Source organism: Eumetopias jubatus, unplaced genomic scaffold (assembly GCF_037043125.1).
Source record: "Eumetopias jubatus isolate StellerSeaLion01/CBP00866 unplaced genomic scaffold, mEumJub1_p1.0 scaffold_1, whole genome shotgun sequence".
NCBI classification, from domain to species: Eukaryota; Metazoa; Chordata; class Mammalia; order Carnivora; family Otariidae; genus Eumetopias; species Eumetopias jubatus.
In genome coordinates, this window is record NW_028274807.1 from 164,638,519 (window position 1) to 164,652,586 (window position 14,068).

Genomic DNA, 14,068 nt, shown 5'->3' on the forward strand with positions numbered 1-14,068 from the left:
CTCGTGCTCTCTATCTCTCATTCTCTCTCAAATAAATAAATAAAATCTTTAAAAAAAAAAAGAAAGATGAATCTTTTCCCCTCAATTCAACTATAACTTCTTTTTAGCAGGTATCAAATCTTCCAACATCTCTGTTACCCACAGCTTCTAGCAGTGCCTGCCACCGGGTATATCACGTACGTGTCAGTACGTCAGTACGTCAGTAGGCTGCTCGTGATGAGTGAAAATCCTAGCTGGGTCCAGGGGAAGAAGACTGGATTCTTGGTAGGCCTAAGGCTGTGCCCCAGACTTGCACATCCAGAGTAAGAAACACATGCTCTGAAAAGTTTTTGGTCCTGAGGTTTCCCTTTTTTTAGTTGTGGTTGTTAAGGCAGATGGAGGGTTCAGAAAAGTTGTGAATTGTGAAAATTAATCTACTGAGAATGTAAGTTGACCAGCAGTTCCATTCACATTTTTAAAAATGTGTAAGAAAGAAGAAAATGGGGGTGCCTGGGTGGCTCAGTAGGTTGAGGCACAGAGTCTGTTCTCTCCCTCTCTGTCTGCCCCTTCCCCCCACTCATGCTCTCTCTCTCTCTCTCTCAAATAAATCTTAAAAAAAAAAAGGAAGGAAAGAAGAAAAGTGAAGGAAGGAAGGAAGAAGGGAAGGAAGGACGGACATAAAAGGAAATAAAGCCTGGTGGTGGGGGTAGGGGAGGGGAATGCATAAGACTCAGGCTTCAAATACGACCAGCAGTTTCATAATGTGGTAATTTTTAATATTAAAAGTAAATTGTAAATGTATCTTTATAAACAATATGCATAAAATAGATCTATTATTCTAAAACCTTTTCTTTTTAAAATGCTTTTTCACAGTAAATTTTTTAGGTGTCAGATTTCCCCTCAAAATAATAGTGCAATCGGAAGAAGGAACACATTGTCAGTGAATGCGGACTTGTCTGCTAATACAAGTCCTTGTAGATTTCTTGTAGGAGCGGGTGAAGACTCATGTCTGTCTCTGTTTTCTTTATGACTTGCAATAGCTGCACATGTTCTGTTACAATCTGTCTGAGGTCTGTCATTTTCTGGAGCAGCTTGGCAAAGAGCTGAGAGGACTCGGGGTGGTTCAGCTTGAGCTGGAGCTCCAAGGCTTGAAGCAGGTTGTCCTGGATGTCCTCAATGGGCTTCACATTCAGCAAACCTGGGCGGTCTGGGGGAGGAGGAGAACAGGAGGTTCAGTGATAAACACCTCTGGCCCCACATCGGAGGCATTTTCAGCCAAACTAAATTACTCACCCGTCTTTTTGTTGGCTTGTTTTGCTCTGGTTATAAAATAAGGTGGGGAGGGAGGGTAAGTAGACAGTGGGCAAGAAGTGCATACGGGAGGGAGGATGGACTGAAACCAAGACTCTCGGGGCGCTCTCTCCAGGGGCATCGTTTCCTGGCTGGGGCTAAATCTGCCTGATCAGTTGACATAACAGAATGGCAACACAATCTTCTCCCCAGACTGAGGACTCTCCTGCCAGTATGTTCCTGCCCACCAAAAATCTAATTTTCAACTGCTGCCCCTTCTTCATGAGTCTATGTTTTATAACCTTACTACTCACTTTCTCATCACAGCTGTTGATATGCTTTTAAAACCAGCACTGTCTTCTTTTTCCCTTAACATGGCATGTACATTTTTACTGGTGTGCATTTGGAAGGATAGAGCCCCTAGATTTTAACAGAAGTTTCTTCTGAGTGGTGAGGTAATTTTTACTTTCTTCTTTTTACTCTCCTTATCTGAATTTTTAAATGGAGAACTTAAATTACCGTGAAGCTTTGTTTTTATTCATGCAGATCTTGTAAGATGCATCCCTAAATACTTTATAGTGTCCTTTACTTCTTTATTTTTTTGCTTTATAGTATTCTATAGTATTCATTATCTTTTCTAATCTATCCCTGCTGGTGCTTACAAAAAATTTACTGATTTTAGTATATTGAATATATTCCAATTTCCTAAACTCTTGTCAATTCAAATAGTTTTTATCATGGACTTATTTTCCTATTCTGGATAGACTATCACATCTGCAAATAACAATAGTTTCATTTATTTCTTCTTTTCCAGTGTTTACACTTCTCATTTCTTTTTCTTGCCATAGTGTATTGGCCAATACCTCGAATATGGTATTAAATAGTAGTAGTGGTAGGAGGTATTCTTGTTTTATTCATAACCATGACAAAATTGCTTCTAATGGCTTACCACAAGAATGATGTTTACTATAGATTATGGCGGATGCATTTTATTCCTGGCTTTCCAAGAGTTATAAAGTTTTTAATTTGTTTTAGTCAGGAATGCTGTGGCATTTCATCAAATGCTTTAAACTTTTTCTTTCTAAAGAAATGATCAAATGGTTATCTTAATCTAGTAAATTATATTAGTAGATTTCCTTATATCATTGTACTCATTTGCTCCTATTTTATTCAGGGTTTTAAAATTTGTGAGATTGGTCCAGAGTTGTCTTTTTTTGTGGCATCCTTTGTCTGTTTTGGTAATAAATGTTAACTAGCCTTCTAGACTGATTTGAGAAATTTTCCTTCTATTTCTATGTAGTAATGATCTGTTCCTTTATGGATTCTTGGAATTCACTGGCAGAACCATCTGATCCTGATGGTAAATCTTTGGCTACCTTTAATTTTTCTCCTATAGCTTTTAATCTCTTTAGTAAAGAGCTTAATCAAGATTTAGTAAAGACTGTTTACTCCTTACAAAAGTAAAAATTTGTAATTCATATTGAAATTATATTGTATATAATATTCTCTCAGAATCTGAAATCTCTTATTTTTATTTATAACTGAATGCTTTTTATTTTGTATATTCTCTCATTTAAAAATCTGATTTGCTAAAGGCTTTTTTTTTTTTTTTTTTTAGAAATTCTCTCCATTTATTGAGGCAAAATCTGCTTCCCGGTAGCTTCTTTTTTTTTTTTTTATTATTATGTTATGTTAATCACCATACCTCATTAGTTTTTATGTAGTGTTCCATGATTCATTGTTTGCGTATAACACCCAGTGCTCCATGCAGAACGTGCCCTCCTTAATACCCATCACCAGGCTAACCCATCCCCCCCTCCCCTCTAGATCCCTCAGTTTGTTTTTCAGAGTCCATCGTCTCTCATGGTTCGTCTCCCCCTCCAATTTCCCCCTTCATTCTTCCCCTCCTGCTATCATTTTTTTAAACAATATGTTTTTAAACAATGAATATATTATATTATTTGTTTCAGAGGTACAGATCTGTGATTCAACAGTCTTACACAATTCACAGCGCTCACTGTAGCACATACCCTCCCCAATGTCTATCACCCAGCCACCCCATCCCTCCCACCCCCCACCACTCCAGCAAACCTCAGTTTGTTTCCTGTGATTAAGAATTCCTCATATCAGTGAGGTCATATGATACATGTCTTTCTCTGATTTACTTATTTCACTCAGCGTTAACACCCTCCAGTTGCATCCATGTCGTTGCAAATGGAAGGCTTTTTTTTCATTTTAAAGAAACACAACTTTGGTTTTATTTATCAACTCTTTTTAAAAATTCTATTTTGTTTTCAATTTAACTAATTTATTCTTTTAACTTCCTTTAAGTCTATTTTCCCCTCTTTTTCTAGCTTCTTGAGTTGAATGCTTAATTCATTTAGTTTTAGTATTTCTTGTTTTCTGATAGATGCCTTTAAAACTCTAAAATTTCCTCTGAGAGTCACTTTGGTTTCACCCTGCAGGTCTGGGTAAATAGTACGTTCATAGCTCTTTCCTAAATAGTCTTACTATTTTGATTTCATTTTTAATCTAAGAGTTATATAGAATCATGTTTTACAATTTTCAAGTGGGTGTTTGTTTTTGTTTTCTAACTTCTACGTTTTCTTTTCTAATTTCTCAGTTTGTTGCACTGTGGTTAGAATATAAGGTTTCCTCATTAAAGCTCACCAGAAGGGTGCAGGGTTTTTGTACACCATTCAGGATACTCACCTGATTACCTTGTGCTGATTCCAAATTTTAGCTCTTGAAGGCTATTCACCCTTGTTTTCTATTTTTATCTCTCTCCACTTCCCTGTAAACTAAGGCACTGCATAAGGGCTTTTACTTACCTTTTATTTATTTAAAATAATTTTTAAAAGATTTTATTTATTTGACAGAGAGAGAGAGAGAGAGAGAGAGAGAAAGAACACCCACAAGCATGGGGAGCAGCAGAGGAAGAAGGAGAAGCAGGCTCCCTGCTGAGCAGAGAGCCTGACGATGTGGGGACTCCATCCCAGGACCCTGGGATCATGACCTGAGCCGAAGGCAGATGCTTAACTGACTGAGCCACCCAGGTCCCTTAAAAAAATTTTTTTTTTTATGATTTTAAGTAATCTCTACACCCAACGTGGAGCTTGAACTCATGACCCCAAGATCAAGAGTCACAAGCTCTACCTGACAGAGCCAGCCAGGTGCCCTTACTTAAATTTTAATACCTTTCGTCCTCTAGCCTCACTTTCTGAAATCATTCTTTTTTTCCAGCCATATTAAGCTATTATTAGCTTATTATACTAAGTCCCTCAAACATCCTATTTTCTGTCATGACTGTGCTTATTAGGCAGATTCTGTTCCTCCCTCCTGAAACAGTCTTCCTTTCCCTTCAACCATCTTACTGACTTCAACTTGTTCTTCAAGATATGGCCTCTGTCACTTTGTTCTGGGAGCCCTCCTTGACATTATCTGTTCCTCTCCTCTGTTCTCCCAACCCCCTTTCTTTGGCCCCTGTAGCTCCCTATAAACATTTCAATCTCCACCATACTAGTAGATTACATTTATTGAATAATTATCATTTTCCAAACAATGTGCTGAAGGCTTTATACACAATAGAACATTTGATCTTCACAATAACTCCATGAGGCCAATGTTCTATGGAAGGAAAAATGAAGATTTAGAGAAAGGCATTAGTAAATGGCAGAACTGAAATTTGAATCTAAGTCTGCTTAATTTCAGATGCTGTATTATAAGTATATTGTATTTATAAAGCATATTATAAGTACTGATTTTTCTTCTTTATGTCCCCTGCCAGGTCATGAGATATCAGAGGGCACACTATGTCTTGATCATCTCTGAGCCTCTGGTAGAAACACAGGAAGTACGCAGTTGGCTAAGTTAATGAGTGAGAAGGTTGTTCTAAGAGTCCTGGATTGAAAAGTACAGTTCTCCTGGCTGGTGAACAAGCCTAAAGGCAGGATCACTACACAATGAAGAAGTCTCCTGTAAACAGTGTTTTCCTGTAGCTAATAAACTCTAGTAACCTTTATCCATTGAGGTGAGGTATAGGAGAGAAATGTTAGCAGAGTCTCATGGTGGGATTTTCAGAACTCTAAACATTCTCTTAAATTAAATTTCTTTTCATTTTTTTTCCTTTTTAATTACAGAAGGAAACTTTGGGCTGATTTCTTTTTTCTAACTTCTACTTATTCCATTGACTGGAATAAATATACTACCCCTCCCCCCAGCATTTAAATTTGGAACCATCAGCAAAAATCTCAGATTCTAAGAATGAAACAAATGATGTAGTCCTGGCTTAGAGAATCATGCCCCTGGAGGACCTGCGCCTTTCTCACAATTGCCATACAATCATGAAAACTGTGATGCTTTAGCCCTGACAGATCTTGGACTGGTGCCTTTGGTTTAATGATTGCTGATCCTCTCCCTGATGAACGTTCCAGATTTCAGTGGCCCGCAGCTATGCAAATGCATGTGCATCTGAAGTGGCAGCATTTTGTGTGAAGGCCAGTGTTGAATGTGGCTCCTCCATGGGCTGGGACCCCACACCCTTGTGTAGAACCTCTGCTCACTGGGGCACTGGCTCCTTGGAACCCTATCTCCTTCTTCCTTCCTCTTGGGCAGCATCAGTCAAAACTTCTGCTGAAGAGATTACATTAATCTAGTAGGTTTCATTTTTCGTGACAGCTCAAACAACCAAACCCTAAAATGCAGCTGATCAGGCTTGCTGGAAACACTTGGCTTCAGTGCAGTATAATGGAACTGGCTCCTTTAGGAGTGGAGAAGGATCTGGTTTGGATTTTCAAATCCCTCTTTGGCAAGTTAATTTTTTTTATTATGTGACAGATGAAGTTTGGCTGAACGGCTGAAATTTTGTGGCCACTGATTTATATTTTCTCTAGTGAAAAGTTAGATCATTTACAGATCTGTCCCTGTCCCCTTTACTGAGCCTCAGTCAAGGCAAAATGGAGTGCAGTTGAGTGGAAAAAAGTGGTATACTTTAACCAGCTCAGTGACCCTGGGCAAACCGATCAAAGTCACTGGGCCTCAATTTTCTATTCTCCAAATACATAATTCACATAATTAAACTGGGGAAATACACTCAAAATGTAATTAGAAAAGTATATTAACAGGCTTACACTTTAAATTTAAAACACTTGGCTTCTTTAAAAAATTAAAAAGGTTCCCTTAGTCTTAAAGCAATCCCTAGAATCAAAGGCAAAAGGGATTTGTCAGGGTTGCTCCACACCTTCTACCCTGCTGGAAGGCCTTCCCTCTCTCCTCTCCTCTCTCTCCTTCCGCTCGCATTTGAACCCTTGCTGAGCTCAGCTCGACACCACAAACATGGCGCAGCAATCTGTGTAAGCACCCAGAGCCGTCCTGGGTCTTCACCCTTCCCTCTCCACTCCCCAGTCCCTGCTAAGATATTGTTTTTAGAAAGCCCATCTGAGATCTTTCTGCACCTTACTGAGGGTCAGAGTTGAGGTCTGGAACTGGATCAGGGTCAAAGGACCCCATTTACTGGCCTAGGCTGCCTAGAAGGCCCCTTTGGGAAAGTGAGTGCTGACTCACATACTCCAGGACACAACACTCGAGGAAGCTGGAGTCAATTACTGGTTCCTTACTCCCAGGCTGCAAAGAATTGGGAAAGCAACCTTTCCGGTCCCCACTCACACAGTGCTGGAACTGATTATAGAGGGCGGCTGATTATGAGCAAACCTACAAAACTCCCATAGTATCCAGATCTGGCTCCATTATGGGGAGAGATATCTAAAGATTTCAATTCTCTTGACCCTCCTGGGATCTGCCCACCTGGGCTAGGCATTTCCCGAGCACAGATTTTCTCAGGAGGCATCTGGGGGGACCAGAGGGCCCCAGGGGAGTCTCCTGAAGGAGAGCCAGAAAACCCAAAGGGGATGGTTTTGTCTCTATTCTAGGGGCTGCTGTTGAGGCTTTTCCAATCTTTGTCTATTGGCTTTCTGATACAGACTAATCTGAAAAGGATTGTATCCAGGGGATTTAGGAAAAAGAAAAAAAGTCTGATAGCTGGGCAGCTGTAAATTGATCCACAGACAATGAAAGACCTTAGTTCAGGTGCCCGGTGAAAACCAAAGGGGAGGTAGGGCTTCCTTTTAACACTTCCTCTCCAATTTCCTTTATTCCATTCTTTCTAAGTTCACAGATATATTAAAAAGAGCAATGGATTTGGAAACAAAGACTTGATTTGAGTCCTGTCTCTCTTCCACTTCGTTTCTTTGTGACTTTGGACAAGTCCTCTAATCTTTCTGGGTTTTGGTTTAATTTTTTAAGACAATGGTGTTTCATAAGGTTGCGGTGAGGATGAGCTAGGTCAAGGAACGCTGTAAGATATGAATATTCTCTCGGTTTGTTCAAGTAAAGGCAGTTTCCACCGGGACGGAGTCAGGAGTGTAAGCTGGGGTGGGCTGGCACATCACAGTGGGGAAGGGAAGATTTCTGAACTGATCCTGGTAAGAGCACAGACTCAGGAGCACAAGAAAATAATTCCTGATGCAGGCTCATGTTAGAGGGGTTTGCGCAGGTTCTCATTCTTGTGGTTGAGTGCATAAAAGCCAGACAGTCTAAGAGCAATAATAAGACAAGGAAGCCACAGGGCCCCAATTCACTTCTTCCCTTAAGTGCTGCTGTTCAGTTTGGGATTCTGCAGTACTTTTCTGATCAAGCAGAATCATGGTGAGCATGAGGCAAAACTGAATTCAGCCAACTTTATCTTTGGTAAACTATGGTATGGTCTGTAGCAATTCCCTCCTGCATTCCTACCTTTGGGAAAAAAGTAATGTAAGAAAGTTTCACATGTGTTCTTCTTCTCATAGTTAAATTTCAATTGGAGCTGGATGGAGTGCAGTGATTCTCAACTTTGGCTACACAATGAAATCACGTGGGGGAGATTAAAACCCCGCAAACGAATACCTGGGTCCCATCGCTAGAGATTCTGATTGACTTGGTCTGGGGTATGATCTTCAAGGTTTTTAAAAGCTCCCAGGTGATTCTAATGGACAGCCAAGAGTAAGCACTACTGGCTTAGTGAGAAGCAGTTGGAATCCCAGCCTTAAAACTTACTTGCTGGCTAACCTTAAGCAAGGTCCTTAACCTTTCTGTGCCTTGGTTTCCTCATTTAAAAAATGGAGACACAAGAGTAATGCAACTCATAGTGTTGTTGGGAGGAGTAAATGAGTTAATAGATGGTGAGTGCTAGAGCAGTGTCTGACACATAGTAAGGTAGCTATTTCTATTTATAATCTCACTTGCCTCTTTCTCCTTCCTAACTTTCTTCTCTCATTTCTCTGATTTTCCTGGGTCTCTGTCTTTCCTGTTCTTTCTCCCTTAATTGTTCCTTTCTTCTCAGCCATCTCTCCACTCCCCCCCCTTGCAGATGTTTTTCCCTTTCCACTCCTGGGCCTGCACCTTGCTGGAGATTTGGTATTAGGAATCCTAGCAGGGCAAACCTAAATTAATCAGAAGACAGCATGATGGATGATTTTAGGAGAAATGCAGTTGATGGGTGGCTATCTGGGCAAGGGGACAACATAACCAGGAGGTCTCACAAACGTGTTATCGAACAGATAAAGATCTTCTGTAATGAGCACATTCTGCTGTGAACCCACATGTAGTCAGACAGAGTCCTTCACTTTGGAGTGGGTTAACATTCTAACATTTCCTTTATGAATGCTTTTTCTGTCTAAGTCCAAATGACAACCACTCCTTACAACAATAACACATAGGCTGTGGTCAGGATGGGGAAAGGGGGTGACCACCACAATGAAACCAACCCAGGTAGTATTTTCTCTTATCTGCCCATCAAGTAAACCATTCTACACCAATTTCCCTCATCTCAAACACCCAACTGCCACCCCCAAAAGCCACCTCCCCAACTACAGCAGTGGACACATAGATATTGTAATGAGGTGAGTAGTGCTTTCTTCTTTTCTCTCTTCAAAGCTCTTTGCATTCCTCAATAGTACCTCAATGGAATGAAATGAACTTGGACTCTTGTTTTATTTCCAAGTCTTTCAGAATGGAAATTTTCCTCGAGCTCTTTGTCCTGCCCTTGGGAAGTTATTGTCTTTCTTGTCTCCTTTCAGCCCGGGTGGGGGGCGGGGGTTAAGGTCCCCTGTTGTTCTAAAGGTTGCTCAATGGAAGCTCAGCCATGTGGTTTGCTGAGGGTTCTCGGTGTCAGCCCAGGAGAGCAGTATGTTCTTCCCTTGAGCTGGGGGATAGAGATAAATTTTTGCTCCTTCTATGTCCAACACTGGCTCTGAGCAGGACTGGAAATGGGGCGTGGGTGGGAGGGAGAGAAGGTTGGAGAGGAAACAGAATGACTTCTTCTTTCTCCTCAAGCCTGACACACCCCTCCCCCTAATCCAAACACTCTTCCTTGCTTCCTCAACCTCTAGAAATGCCAATAACCGAACATAAAACATAGCCAAGTATTTGTTCTCTGCAACTCTCGCTCAGTGTCTTCCTTTCCAATGTCTTTGAGAAGAACCTGTGATCTCAAAACATAGGTGTGGTCTTTAATCTCCAAATATGACCTCTCAACACATAATGTCCCAAAACTTTATCAGAAACTCACCACACTCCTGGTTTCTCTATCTCCTTGAGGGGCCAGGGGGTTTAGAGTTCTCCCCTTAGCTTGTCAGGCCTCTCCCTCTTCTTCCAGTATCTCTTTCCCTTAGGGTTTTTTTCCTCAATCCACAACTAATCCCCTTAAAGTGACAGCTGATAAAGGGATTAGCTTATATCTCCCTAGGGGTATTTATATTGTAATAAGGGATTTTAAGAATGATTATTGGTGGAATTGTAAGCAATCTGACTGGCAAGATTACGTAGAGCTACTTCAAATTCTATCATACAGGGGAAAAGGGAAAATTAGCATTTATTGTGTGCTTAACATGTCCCAGGCATTGTGCCAGAGGCTTCACATAATGTTATTTCTTTTACTTAAAATACTGATAAGGAAATTAGGGCCCAGGGAGGTAAATAATTGAGTGAAATCTCACATCTAGTAAGTGGTGGTGGGGGGTGGGGTCTGAACTCAGGGCTGTCCCTGTGATTCCAAAGCTTTCCAATGCCCCCATTCCACCTCTTCTGGTTTTCTTCTTTGTGAATCTGGCAAGACCCTTGAAAGGTACTTTCCCTGGGAGTGCATGGCTCCTTCATAACCTGTGTTGGCCTCTCTGTGATGAGCGACTCGAACCCGTCCTGAGTTTCATTCTTCCTCACTCGCAGATGATGTCTGAATGTCTTGGTGGATTGTGCCAGTCTGGAAGGCTGCCTGGGGTCACCCAGAGTTTAAACACACATTGTGAGAACCCAGAATGATAAAGTGCTCCAAAAAGCGGCCCACTGACTGACTGACTGAACCTTTTCCAAGACTGCTGGTGTGGCGATAGGAATGACTCAGCAGTTTGGCTTTCAATCCCATGTCTGTCTCTGAGGTCAAGTACAATCGTGTGCTCACTCACTGAGATGATCCCAGCCTACCAAGCCCAGGGTGAAGAAGAGATTTTACTTCTGAAGCAGTCACTGAGAAAGATGCTTCTATGTTCTACAAACAACAAAAGCCGCTGTGCTTGTGTGTATTTTTAAGTTTCTCAGATGATTCTAGTATGTTTCATTTTCTCCCTCTCCCCCCAATCCCCTGCCAGCCATCTGGTTTTTAGAATTTGCGTGCCAGTTGAGAACTCATAGACAGACCTCACCTTTGTCTAAACCAAGTCCACAAAGTTATTAAAAGAGTGAACAAATGGGGCATTTCTAGATAACAGTAATTGAGTCATTATTCAAAGCCATCCTAGCCCCCCAATAAGGGTTTTCCCACTGGTCATGGCAGCATGGTGGGAAGAGCAGAGGAGAAGAGTGTCATCTGCTATGTAGACACAGTGTAGGTGCCCATTACAGATTTTTCAGTTAATGAATGAATGCTATTACTCTCTGACTCCATCATGGCCCACATGGGGGACAAGAACCATGTAATAACACTCTTCCACTGTCCTGTTCAGAGCTTAGTCAGATGTCCTTGTTTACTCTCAGTACCAGGAGAAAGAAGTTAGAGTAACAACTTTTACTACCTAGGCACTAGCCTGAGCCTTGTCCAAAAAATCCGTACAGACAAGAGAAGCTGCATATGTCACTCACTGAGGAGAGTAGGAGAAGGTAGGCTTGTTGGTGTTCATGGTGTTTTTAGTACCTGCGTTTTCAACTATTCTGGGTTTTGTCTCCTCCTAGTCAACGAGTATGGGTGATGCTAACAGAGAAGATGTGGGGGCCACTGGGTCCTGCAGAATCAGAGGCCTCCTTAAGCTGGGGTTTCCTCAAGAAAAGTGTAGGCCACTCAGACTCCTGTACTCTGCCCTCTGTTCTAGAGAAGTGCATTGTTGTCCTTTCTAACTTGCAGACACAGTTCCACAGACAATGGAAAGACTACGCATGAGCTGGAAATACCCCTGAGATTGTGAAGGGCCTTGAGGGATGGGGAAGAGAAATGGAATACTCAAACTCAGCGTCCTCAAACTCTGTGCCCGAGAGCTGGCGTGACGCATTTGCCGCTACAGCCGAATGAGTGTTGTTTCTGACAGGAAGAAATGAAGTTACTGGATGATATTTTAACAATTTTAAATTTCTCTCATAAATTTCTTCTGCAACCACTTACCTCTATTAGAACCTGGTGTAAGATGGTATCTGATGAAGTGCGAATGTATTCACTTAGTTACTTATTTTTTACGCGAGTGCTACACACGAGTGCCATTGTTTCCGAGGGCCATGCTACCTGAGCAAGTTTAAGAACACAGCACCAGTCTTCAGGGTCATACTACGTTCCGTTCCTTCCCACAGCCATTTTCAAACCTAGCGTGTCATTTTGTTAGGTTAAAACAGTGTCTCGAGAAGGCCTTTGGATATTGGTTAGGTAATATCTAGACCACAACCTGAAAATTCTTGACTGAAATATTTGGAGGCAAAATGACATACACAGTTTTTGATAACTGCTAACGAACTCCAGGACCAAGGTAATTAACTGGGATTCTTCCACATCCCAGTACATAGTAGGGCATCAGTTTGAAGGTCAGAGAGACCTGGGTCTGAACCTTGGCCTCACCAATTAGTGGCTCTGTGACCTGGGGCAAGTTGCTTTATCTTAGAGCTCTAAACTTCTATTTTCTCCATTTGTAAAATGGGGATAACAACAGACTTTGCAAAGCTGCAGGAAAGGTTAAACAAAGATTATGAACATATGTAAAGTGCTCAAGTATATATTCTGGAATATAATGAGGTATTCGATAAATAGTTGCTAGTATTACTATTAATATTTGACTATTATGCATTCAACAAGCATTTATTAAGTATATTTTCTGGACTGGATGCTGTGCTTTGATTCTATTCTATAGAATCTCTATCTATATACACATACAGAGTCATGACCAAGGGTAAGAAACAAGCCTCAGGTTACTGACCTGATAGAACTAGGACTTACCCAGTTGTCTTAAGAGCATCAACTCTTCCTGGATCTGCAAATGTACAACTATAAGAACAATTCCCCTCTCTTGTGCCCTATCCTCCCAGCCCCCTGCCCACTCAACAGCAGAAACACACATGATCACTCCAAGAACAGCTGTCCAAAGTTGCTTCACAGAAAAAGAACATGGCTAGGATTGCTGGAAAACGAAGGAGCTGCTATAGAGGTGGTTTGCATAACCCAGCCAGACTCAAGAGGGTAAATGAGGAGGCTGATGACTTGCCATTTGTGGCCATTGTATCAATATTTACAGCTTCTCTGTCATTAAGATGGCGATGGCAATCTGCCTCAAAAAATATATTATAAAACCCAGTGAATTTCCTCCCCCATATCTTGAAAGTTTGGGAAGAACTGTAATGGATTCCAAACTGTTTTGAATTAACAAAAAGAGCTTTTTCCTGTTGCAGAGTTCCAGCTGGAACCTTCCTATGCTTTTCTTCACTGAACAGCAAATGCTCAAGGGGGCAAAGAGTCCAGTGGAGTGTCCTGGGGCTTGTCAGTTTTACTGAGCTTTACACTTGGCTTTGGTTGCTGGGTAGTTCTGGGAGTTTGCTAGTGTGGCTGGCACGGAGCTGCGGCACCAGAGGCAAACCTGCCCTTGCTGGAGGCAGTTTTATTACTCTTGACGCCACCCATCCTAGAGGGAGCGAGGGAAGCTATTACTTATCACAACTACTGAGGAAGCACTACCTCCGAATTATGGGCCCATACCTTAGGGGGTATGGTGAAGGGAGCACAGGTTCCAGCCACCAACACAAGTGTGAGGAGGGTGATCATGAACCATTAGCCAGGTGGCAGGGGACACAGTGTGTGGCAGAGAGGGCACGCTGAGGTGACAGGACACCCCGTTTTCAGCCCCAGTTCCACTGCTCACTAGCTGTTAGATCTCAGACAAATTGCTGGAGTCTAGGAACCTCACTTTTCCTTCTGTGAAATGGGAATAAAAATATATAGGAGAATTGTCAGGATCTAATAAGAGAACATAACACGGAATGCTTTTAAAAAATGTACAAAGTGCTGTCCTTTGTCTGATTCTGGACTGTTGTTCTTTGTAGTCCCTTTTTTTTTTTTTTTTTCTTGCCTTGAGCTCAGGAGAGAAAGAGAGAGAGGAGAAAAACTTGAGAAGAACTAGGTCATCTTTCTCAGCTAGCTTGGTTTGAGAGCTGAGTAAACAGCAAAGATGCTAAGCACCAGGCCAATCTAAGTACCAAATCTCACCGGATCAGCAGTTTCTAGGGTTGAAGTTGAATGACAGTG

The 14,068-nt window shown here is 41.6% G+C and overlaps 1 protein-coding gene across 2 annotated transcripts in view; it reads right to left on the reverse strand.

Annotated features, from left to right (window-relative positions):
- Window positions 1-751: 751 nt before the first annotated feature.
- PPARG (peroxisome proliferator activated receptor gamma) overlaps window positions 752-14,068 on the reverse strand; it is a 131,160-nt gene continuing 117,843 nt past the window's right edge. For both annotated transcript variants that reach the window (XM_088027246.1, XM_028101764.2), the window contains one exon: window positions 752-1,186. In XM_088027246.1, the coding sequence (XP_087883372.1) occupies window positions 939-1,186 (248 nt within the window). In that variant the 3' untranslated portion in view covers window positions 752-938. The remainder of the gene's footprint in view (window positions 1,187-14,068) is intronic.